The sequence below is a fragment of the Plectropomus leopardus genome, chromosome 21 (assembly GCF_026936395.1).
Source record: "Plectropomus leopardus strain MGB_pleo_1.0 chromosome 21, ASM2693639v1, whole genome shotgun sequence".
NCBI classification, from domain to species: Eukaryota; Metazoa; Chordata; class Actinopteri; order Perciformes; family Serranidae; genus Plectropomus; species Plectropomus leopardus.
In genome coordinates this window covers 920669-932212 of record NC_142196.1, presented here as the reverse complement: position 1 = coordinate 932212, position 11544 = coordinate 920669, and the positions used below count along the sequence as shown (strand labels likewise).

At 36.0% G+C, this 11544-nt stretch overlaps 1 protein-coding gene across 1 annotated transcript in view; it reads left to right on the top strand.

Moving 5' to 3' along the window:
* The first annotated feature begins 2286 nt into the window (after nt 1-2286).
* cubn (cubilin (intrinsic factor-cobalamin receptor)) overlaps nt 2287-11544 on the top strand; it is a 117976-nt gene continuing 108718 nt past the window's right edge. The window contains exons 1-7 of the mRNA XM_042510417.2: nt 2287-2467; nt 3351-3480; nt 8135-8230; nt 8491-8529; nt 8620-8721; nt 10185-10288; nt 11025-11151. Coding sequence (XP_042366351.2) covers nt 2349-2467; nt 3351-3480; nt 8135-8230; nt 8491-8529; nt 8620-8721; nt 10185-10288; nt 11025-11151 — 717 coding nt within the window. The 5' untranslated portion in view covers nt 2287-2348. The remainder of the gene's footprint in view (nt 2468-3350; nt 3481-8134; nt 8231-8490; nt 8530-8619; nt 8722-10184; nt 10289-11024; nt 11152-11544) is intronic.

Below are 11544 nucleotides of genomic sequence, written 5' to 3'. Positions count from 1 at the left end.
ATAAATATATTCTTTCTTTTTCTCTTTCTTTCTTTCTTTGAAGAAAATGTTTGTATGGATATCTCACCTTAACCTGACCTTTGACGTCCCTCTAATGTTTATATGTTTAAAATGTGAATTAAACCTGGCAGTAAGTGTATTTTGCGACCAAAGTGTTTTTTTATAGCATAGAAACAAAACTTTTAAATTACATGTGAAAAAATGATGCAAAATGTCTGGAACCTGTAAAATGGCACAGTCCAGTTCATTTTTTGGTCATCACTTGTAGAGTGCACTGGCTACACAGGTGAACTGTTAAAGCTGAAACTGAAAAACCCTCAGTTCTCCACTGTCTTGAATTAGAATCTTGTCACCTGAAGAAGTAAGATAGCAAAATTCAAAATTTACATGAACACCTTACATTAACTTATATGTTTTTTCATCTGAGAACTTCAGTAAGGATGCAATGCAGTGTAAAAAGCCAGAATGCTGGTAAGCTGGAGTGCTTTGTCATGGTGCCACTGGTATTTACATCATAAAAATATCAAATTTTAGGGAAGCCGTTAACTTTATTGGCTGTCTCACATGATTTCAGGAGATTACACAGAACTTCCTGTGTGTGTGTGTGTGTGTGTGTGTGTGTGTGCGTGCGTGAGAATTCTGAGAAATGCTTACTTCAGAGAGGTTAATGAGGGATGGTAAAGCCTGCAATTGCATTAACAGCACTTTGCGCTTTGTGTAAAACATGTATAATGTTCGCATACAAGCTGTCAAACCTAACTGAGGTTAACCGATCAAACCTGATACGTGTTACATTCAAGTCATTCTAGTTGTTTGGGATTAAGTGATATAACTGCTAGAATTTGCCAAAGAAAGAAAATGTAAATCCTGCACACAGGGGGTTTAATAGTAAAATATAAATGAAAAAGTAACTCAATATTAGACAATTTCACAACCACCAAATACCTCTAACAATACTTATGAGGATCATTTTTAAATGTAATTTATTGTACATCATGTTTTACAGGCAAACCTGGCCAACTATTATGTCATAAGTATTTTGTTAGATTGACTGAAGGCCTCATGTGTTCCTCCATACCAGCCAGTTTAACATATACACTAACTGATGACCACTTTCATTGACTTCTATGTCTTGTGCCTCACTTAAAAATATCATTTGATGTAATTAGATGACAAAAATGACCTTGTCAAAAAACAAGTATAAATTAAATATTTTAAGCAACTTCAGTCCTAAGCCAAATTACCATTCATTTAATTTCATTTTTCAGAATTTTAGCTCATTATATGCCAGTCAGTTTACATGATGCCACTGTTTTTTGTTTGATTGTTTTTTTAAATAAAATGAATAAATAAATTGAATTATTTTATGTATACTAAATGCTGAGTGGAACATTTATTTTTATTTATTTTTTTAAGAGACTGGTGCATGTTAATTCTAGCAAAAACATTTACTTTGCTTTTTTGTTTTCGTGCAGTTTCAGATTGAACAAAAACTCCCTCTGGAGGACAAAAATGCCTGCCTCCTAAACTAGTGTAAAAATTTCTTTTAGAAAGTTATATTTAGTTTCTTTCAGATGGCAGATTGTATCAAAGCTGAACTTAAGTCGAGCAGTGTTATGGCCGACCCTTCACCCACTCAGCACCAAGGATGAGATCATTTGTAACCATGCAGTTTCAGTGCTGTACTTTTCTCTTAAGACTGATTGATTTTTTTCAAAAGTTAGTGTTCATGTAAGTTGTTAATTGTATGCAGACAGTCTTTTCTAGAATCTTTATAAGATTTTGGAGTTTGGAGATTGGCCTGTGGGCTCCAAGTTTCTTTTTTTAATTTTTTTCCACAAAAGCATGCTAAAAATGGATCTATTGATAATGGATATGATGTGATTGCATCATTTAATAAGTTTGTTTGTGTGACATTAGTTCTTGTGAAGGGACTTTTTAAAAAATCAAATAAGTAAAAAGAAAATTCATTCAGAAATTAAGAATGAAGAAAATGTTTTGAGAAGTTACACCAACTGTCAGTTAATCTTATTAATAATGTTCATGATGCCTTTTGAGGCAGGACTAAAATATTTATAAATAATTTGACCTCATGTTCATCTACACGGTGAACCTCCTGACATCTACAGAGCACATACACATGAAGCCACAGGAATCAGGTTACTCATCTCTTACAATCATGTGATTGACATTCTCACCCAATAACAAAGTGAACCTTTTTTTGTTAATTGAGATGTTCTTTATGGCTATGCTGTCAGGTCAAAGTCTTGGCAGGGAGCATTAGAGTGTGACAGCATGTCACATCCCAGTAAAGTTGTTTAGAGTTCTCAGGAAAGACACATCTTTCTATGGCTGCTACACGGCAGCTCTCATGGCTTCTCTTCACGCTCACTTTCCTTCTGGTGGGACTGCAGGGAGAGCCGAAGGACGCAGCGCAGAAAGCACAGAGGAGTGGTAGCGATGACCAGTGAGTGGAGCTCTGTAGAGATTTTACTGTTAAACAGAGATGAATCAAAACTGATGGCCTTCATTAGCATTACTCAGTCGTACATATGCATAATAGCAACAGCACTCCAATTTATATACGGCTGGCCAGAATTCACTGAGTTATAGTGATATTTGAACAGGTCCCTATATAGATTTTCAATGGTTTGTATTTTCAAATTTTTAAGAAATTTATTCATTTATATGTATATATATATATATATATATATATATATATATATATATATATATATATATATATATATATTTACTTTACATTTTAGGGTTTTTAAATTATACAGAGAATAAGGTTGTTGAAGATGCTAAAAAATGTTAAACAATTTGACTTTTAACTGCATGAAACTGGATTGACATCACTTTTCTTGTGCTGCTTTGAGTACTCCTTTGAGTACTTTGAGCCCTGAGCAAGTTGGTGGGAAATGAGTAGTTTTAGAAATTTATTTTTAAGAGCTAATGAAAATGTTAAGGGTAAAAGTAAAAAGCGAGAGAAAAACTTTATTTATGGCTAATTATCACAATTATATATTTTATATTGTCACAAAATTATTTTACTTTTAAGCACTTTTTCAAAGTCATTTTCTTTTTCCTTTTCCCTTTTCTTTTTTTTTTTTTTACTAATTTCCAGATAATTTTCTTGTACTTTTAACTTCTTGTTAATTTTTGGTCCATTTCTTCTTTTATTGATGCCTTCTTCCCATGTTTTTAAAAGAAATCAGTTTTTTTCAGATTTCAAAGGATTGACCTATTCTTTGTACAAATACCTGATTGACCTAAATATAACTGCTCTTTGGAGAATATATTAGCACAGAGTCTAACAATGGAGTGTGGCTGATTTGATACAACAGGCCTCGCATGCTGTCAGATAAAGGCCACCTCACCTTCACAACTGGTGGCAGTAAAGAGATCCGCTTCCAGACATCAGAATCAGGCCGGGTTAGAGTGAATAATGAAGACCTCACCCAGCTTCTGAGTCAGGTAAGCCTGGACTTTTTCCATTTCTAACATGCACATTTCACATGATATAAATGTGCTGTGGCTCATACAATCAGAAACCATTCAAGGGTTCATACAGTGGGAATTTCAGTGATAACAAGTGGATTCATTTTAAAGCAAAACATAAAAACTTAACACTTCATAATGCATGACAAATTGAAACTTACTGCAGATAAAACTGTTGTGAAGATTTGTTTTCATAACTGACTTCAAACACCAGGAAGAAGAAACTGTACAGGTGTGTTGTAAACATGTCTGCATCCCATCAATCACCCTACAATAAGAAATGGTTTATACTGATGCAATAAAGTGACTTCTTTATGAACAAAATGCAAACTAATAAGGACTAACTTTAAAAACATGAAAGCCACATGAGTGAAAAATCAATGTGTTTCTGTTCCATGATAGAATTATCTATCCCCTGCGCATACTCTGTATGAAATTATGTCTAAAATATCAACGAGCAACACCCTTTGCTCCCTTTGGCCGAGCCATCAGTGTGTTAATGTGTAGTCATGTTTCATTTTAACACCATCACCTGTCTTGTGCTGCTTTCAGATGCCTTTCACAAGTTTTTAAACCTCTTAGCCCTAAACAGATTGGTGGGGTTTTTTTTGAAAAAAGAAAAAAAGCAATGAGCAACTTGGCAAATAATGTTTCACAAATTCCAAGAAATGAGTAGATTTAAAAAAAATAACATAACATAATAAAAAAGCTGGGTAAAATGTACGGGGGAAAAAGAAAAAAAGATAGGGAAAACTGTATTTATAATTATCATAATTACAGATTTAAGATCATGTCACAAAATTGTATGAAAATTGTCATTTATGATATTGGGCTTTGTTTAAAAAAAAAAAGAAAAAAAGAACAACAACAGAAGCTGAATTGAACTGAATGAAGCTCTTTGATTGGTCAGAGGACTACAAAGGTCCAGTAACCATGTTCCAGTCACCTTCAGTTATACTGAGGAGCAGCTGCTGACTGCAGTTGTAAAATGCTGTTTAGAAGTTGTTTTGGTGCTTTTCTTCTAATCTGTGGGTGGACCTGGTTGTGCTCCCAGCACTTCACCAACATCACAGCAGCAAACCAATTAGCTTATCCAAACAACATATTCACTACTGTGCTCCATATCTGTGGGATATCCTCTTATCAGCTTTTACACACCTGACAGCCTGCTCATCATGTGAGGCTGTTAATGATTCTCAAGTGAGGAAGCAGACACTGCAGTTTGGCCAGGACCAAAGATCAGGGAGGAGTTAATGGATCCTTGATTAACCCTTTGAAACCCACACAAAATGGTTTGGTTTCTTAAACACTGGGAGAAGGAAGTGAACATCATAATAACATGACACCAAAATTAGTAAAAAAATACAAGAACATTATCTGAAAATAAGCACAAGGACAAACTCATAAGGGGTTTTAAATTAATATTATTTATAAGGCTTTAAAGTGTAAATACTTTTCTTATAAGTGCTTATAAATGCCTTATAATCTAATGATTAACATATTTAAATGTTATTAACAGTTATTGTAGTTGTATTAACACATAATAATGTTAACAAGCATCTTGTAATACAAGCACCTCAGTACAACACATTACCGAAAAAGGCCTGAGGGCAGATGCATCAACGATGTGTACCTAAATGTAAACTGGTATTTTTGAAGGAAGAACATGTGTTGAGAATGTGCACATCTCAAACATTCTGCAGAGCAGTGTACACATGGTTTCAGCTTAGAGAGCTGCAGGTCAGATGAGAAGAAGGAGATTAAATATAAATTTAGAGTCAGTAACAGTTTTTTTAATTTATTTTTTGCTAGCTTTACTGATTGTTGACACTGTTATGTATTTATTTTTTGCTGCTTACACTGTATTCTGTAAAATGTCAATCACAGGCACATTCATAAAGTTAATCTTACATTATTTATGAGTGATTTATGTCATCATTGTTTTTATTTACAGTCACCTCCCCATGATGTTTTTTTTTTCATGTGAAGTATTTCGTAAAGTCAGTTTCCACATGAGCACTCTGAATGAATCATTGATCCTTTGGATATTTAATAATAATGACAATCAAAATCGGGATATAGACACTACAAACATCCACAGCTGTGTGTGATGATGGCTGCTCGATGCAACTCAGTTGGTGAATTTGCTCTCTCTTTACTGTATTTCTCACTGACAGGTGGAATGATGAAGGAGGATGAATATGCAAACAGATGTTTCAGGGCTTTTCTGCGTTCATCTTTGGTGAACTGTGGTTGTGGAAATGATTGTGATTTATAAAACAGAATCAGGCATACACAGGGCTATATACATCTGACCAAAACAATGTGTATGCATATTTCTGCCTCTGTGCATACACACAATTTTAGTCTGAATTGACACAGAGTTTTATGCATCTGGCCCCTGAAACACATTACCTTTGTGCTATAAGGATAAAACAAGCTCAGGCCAGTATGTGTTTTTTAAACCAGTCACATAGGTCTTGGGCAGTAACATGCCCAGGATGCCCCACAGGTGCCCCTGCATTCTCATTTTGGTGGATCATTTGCACAAGGGGAGGCAAGTACTGTCATTAAAATGTCTCCACAAAAGAAAATCCCACAAAAAACATCAGTAATGCATGTTGCTGCCAGAGACAGAGTCTCAGTATTTCCGAGGTGCATTCACAAGTTATCAAATTAGTTGTAGATCTTTACAACAATTCACCAAAAGAACAAAGCAGGCATAACTTACGATCCAAACCTTCAGCAAAACCTTTTCAGTGTGTAGGTTCTTAGCTCGGTGGGTGCTGTTATTGTTTCTCATAATGAAGGAGATTTATTAACGGTTACACATATATACCAGATGGAAGGAGGACTGCCAGTCATAATCAGCCAGCTGATGGCAGGTTTAGTGCCACAGTCCACATATGGTTAATTAGACTGCAGTAACCTTGATATTTGACCACCAAATTCTCAGTTCATCCTTTAGTATAAGCAGATGTTTGTGCCAAATTTAAGGGGGGTTCCCTCAAGGCTTTCTTGAGATATCACATTCACTATAATAAGAAAGACCAGAGGTTACAGTGATCTAGACTTTTGACCTTTGACCACTAAAATCTTACCAGGTCATCGACAATTCCAAATTTGAGGATATTTCCTCAAGGTGTTTAAATATGGTATTCACAAGAAAGAAGCAGACATACAGATGGATGGGTGGACAACTTAAACAAGAAAGAAAAAAAACACAACACAACACCTTTGGCCATGAACAGAATTAAATTTGTAATTAGTCCATGTAGGGGCTGCGAATAAACTGTGAACAAAACACTGACTTCTCACCAAATTTAATTTGCTATAGCTAAGATGTTAGCCAACCCTTGCTTGTTTACATATCCAGCAGTTATAGAGCAACATGAACATTCACTTAAAGCTGTGTCTGTGTCTGTCTCATGAATTTAAGTGCTACAGTTACTTTCTTTTAACTTTGTTTTTTGTCTCTACATCTGTGTCTGTCAGCTGTTTGCTACTGAGCAGGAAGTGCACAGTGCGTTTTTAGAGCTTTTTCTCTGAATACAGACAAATCTCACTCTCTCCACTGTGGCAGTAACTTTGATGTATCCCAGCAATTGGCTGACACAATCACTTTGGTATATACTTATACATACATGTCTAAAGAGTGCCACCGGGATAACATTTTTCTGTAGGCCAACACGGAAGCTAGCATTGCTCTGGTTTCCTCGTAAAAAAGCCTCTGGGATTTTTCCATTGGATTTTGGATTATTGCAAAAAAATGAGCTCTGTGGCAAACAAACATTTATGATACTTACACGTTTTGTTCAGAAAGATAATCTTCATTAATGAACACCATTTTTCAGACTGAAGCTAGAATGCAGTCACCAGAAAGCTAATTTAAGGCAAACACACTGTAGCAGCATCACCACACCGAGCCTGTAAAGCCATGTTTGGCTTGTTAGCAACCACCTTTTTTAAAACAAATGAACGCTTCAAAGTTCACAGTGGGTATTTACTGATGGAATATATATCATAGAACAAAACATGAAAGTTTCTTAAGTTTGTATTAACACACACCTTATTTCAGGCTTCTAACTAAAAACTGATAGACTTTGAGGTGGGAGAACCAGGAGTGCTGACATGCTAACAAATTTCTAGGTTTTCAGACTCATCACTGTGATTCCCTTAACGATTCTAGTGATAGGTGAAGTATACACACACACACACACACACACACACACACACACACACGCACAAACACACACACACACACACATTCAGATGGACAGACGGATATTCCTTGCTCAAGGTCCAAGGAACAGTTATCATCACATCATATACTTAAATCTAAAATTTATGTAAAACTCTTATTTAGTAAAATTATTGATTAGTTAGATGTGTAAGAACAGATTAAAGATAAAGGAAATTCAACAGAAATAATAGAAAATAAGGATACATGGAAGAGATATCTTACATTCGTGGGACTTTTGTTCAACCAAAATAATTCAGAGTTTATTTCACAACGGTTAATTACACAACAGTGTGCTAATTTCTTCAATACACATGGAGGATTTTTTTTTTCAGAAAATAATTTATCTTCAGCTTTTGTACTGAAGTGTCTGAAACTGTCTGATTTCAGATCAAAACCAACAAAGATGATATTAATGACATCAAAACTCACGGAGGTGGAGTTCCCCCTGAAATAACCAATAAACTGACCCAGCTTGACACCAGGGTAAGATCTTTAAATCCTATACCTTCTTTTATTTAAACCAATTCAGTCCAGATGGAATTCATATTCTAATTATGCCATTTGCAGCATAAACACATTGCATATTTTATTTTTTGGTTTATTTATGTTAACTCAGTCACCCTCTATTTTCTTGAGCTAATTAATTTGATGCAATCAGATTGTAATAAAAGCTGAATGACCTATATACAGTGCCAGGAAACCTATTTCCCACGCTTCTTTCCGCTTCTTTCCATGCTCTCCAGGTATCAACACTTGAGAATAAAGTGACTGTTCTTGAATCGGTGAGATATTTAACAGCTCTTTGTTGTAATGGCTCAAACTACAGACAGTACCATACATATCATGTTTCTCTCCTGCATTTTCTCCTGCAGACAGTCCAGAAGGTGTCTTGCAGCAGTAACCCCTGTCAGAATGGAGGGACATGTCTAAACTTACTCAACTCATACCACTGTGTGTGTCCCAGCAACTGGGCTGTGAGTTCCACTATGGTTGTTATGGTTGTTACAATATGGAAGTTGTTATCACACTGGGTCTTCACTGTAACTACATTTTGTCCAGAGCCCCCAAATCCTATTATTTCTCCCGTAAAACTATTTGGCTTCGAGTTTACTTTGTCTCAGATTTCTTTCTCTTTTCTGAAATCAGAGTCAATATTTATTTAAAGGGATGCACCACATAAGCACAAAATACACTAAAAAACAAAGTTCTCAGAACAAGACTAAGCTGACACATACTTTACACACTACAGTCATAAGTATGTTGGCGAAGGTCAGATGCATCCAGATGATCATATGTATAACAAGGTCATATAGTTTTATAGTTTTATAGTCAGTCAGAGCATATCACTAAAAAGACAAAGACACAAAATGTAAATACATACATACATACACACACATATATATATATATATATATATATATATATATATATATATATATATATAGTATGTCCCATTTCATTTTGTGTTAAGCTTTAGTGGCACATTTCCAAATATGTTTGCATTTAGCCATACACCAGACTATTCTCATTTCAAAGTTATTAAATACCGATGCTCTTGCAGTGCTTTCAGTGTAAAATCCTGACACCAAAATATTATGATTAGCTGCTGGAAGGCGTCAGCTGAGGGTGAAGCCGGACAGAACTGGCCATGGTGGTTACTATACACCGGCGGATGGTTGCACAGCACCTGCCACATCAGCATGATTCGCAGATGGGCGTGTCACTTGAAAAAACAGCAGCAGGATTGCATCAGGTTGAAACGGTGCTGGTAACACCGTAATATAAGGAGCACAAAGCTCACTATAGGGCGGGTGGGCAGGAGGGACAGTGCAATGAACCTTTTATATGGGAGGCGAGTGTTCACTTCTCATCTGAATGAGATGGGGGGTTTTTTGTACACCTTACCATGTGCCTCCTTCCCTTGATTCTCACCATCTGTGCCAGCATGTCTGCTTGTTAATGGTATAGTAGCAGCATCCCAGAACGCAAATAGCATATGCATAAAGTTACCTAGAGCTTAATATGTAGACTTTGAAGTCACAGCCTGTGACTTGGGATGAGATAATGTTGGTAATGCAGTATGACTAAATGCAAACCTCGATGACATGCAGGAAGTCTGAGGCTTTCGGGGATTGGGACAGGTTACCCTTTTTGCCAAGATGAAATCCAATATTGAAAATGGCAAATGTCTGTCCCTGCAGCATTCATATTAATTTGTGGTAAAATGATAGTTTGTGCATATTTGTATAACTTTCTGTCTCTAATGTCAGTTGAACACTTTGCCATGTTTTATTTCTTTTCAGTGATGACACAGTCAAGGATCACTGACATTTCATCTTATCTGATGTTAATATTTCTGGCTGACTGTAAACAAGGTGTCTCTCTCTCCCATTTCCTTCTCTCTTGCTCCGTGTGTGTGTTTGTGTGTGTCAACCAGGGTCCAAACTGTGCGACAGATGTGAATGAATGTCAGGTGTATGCAGGAACACTTCAAGGTTGTCAGAATGGAGCAACCTGTGTCAACACTGCTGGATCATTCACGTATGTCTTTAACTCCTCTCAGTACTGGATTGTATTCAATTTAAAGGTATTGTTTGCTGGGATTTTTACCGAAACATGACTACAGTTAAGAATGTCCACATCACTGTCTTGGCACAAATTACATTAAAGCTCACCACCTGATGTAATATTGCTTAAATGGCATATACTGAGTAAAGAGACTGTGTCACACTGTGCACCCCAAAAAGCATCTGTCAACTTAGGGATGACAACATGAAGAAAGCTCCTGGTTGCATGACAACGACTGGCACATCAATAGTGTGGCTGAAGTCATGTTCTATTATAATGCTAACGCTTTTGGCTAAAGTTAGCAATTCCGGTGGGCAACTTGCACTGTGCTTTTCCTGTACGGCCCTCATTGTGCTGGCTTCCTGTAATGGTACATATTCATCAAAACTTTAAGCACCCGTTCTTTAAAGTTATTTGAATGCAATTTAACCTAGTAATTAGTTTCTCTGAAAGCAGACAAGCATGACAGTCAGATATATTGTAAGTATTTTGAAAACTCTCTGTGTGGTTGAATACCATAAAAGTAGGTGATAAAGTATTTGTCTGATGTCTTAATGGCCCTTGTTAGATATCAATATTTAATACATTTCTATTTCATATATATTTATATACATATATACTTTTTGATAGTCTATTTAAAATAACTTAGTGCTTGCTACAGTCACCTTATGGTGCTGATCATGATAATAATAGTTGTGTTTCTGTGTAGTTGTACCTGTTCTCCAGAATGGTCCGGAACTCTTTGCACGATTCGGTATGATGACTGCAGGAATGCCGGACAGGACCTCTGTGTACATGGCACATGCATTGATGTAGACCGGGTCACACCTGGACAGGTAACCAGTTCACCAGCCTGCTTAATATATGGCAGAGTAATGATTATTGTAGTGTTAACACAATAGAATCAATGCTTTACACCACTGTATCAACTGAAGAAAAAAAGCAAAAATTCACATCATTAGATTTAATTTTAAGTTTAAATTTTATTTCAAGGTTAAACAAAATGGTACTTCTTTTTTTTCTGTATACCTATACAGAATTGCACAGTGTAGTTTAATATTTTATAAGGATCAATAATGTTTGATCGTGAAGGCATAAATAAGCATCAACGTTTTATCACGAAGGACAACAGAGAGGTTGTATGTAAACTCAACTGGAAAAAAGCAGCAGAGCAGAAGGTTTGGCTGATTTCCACTTAATCTGAGACTGAATGTGTCAATAGTCAGAAC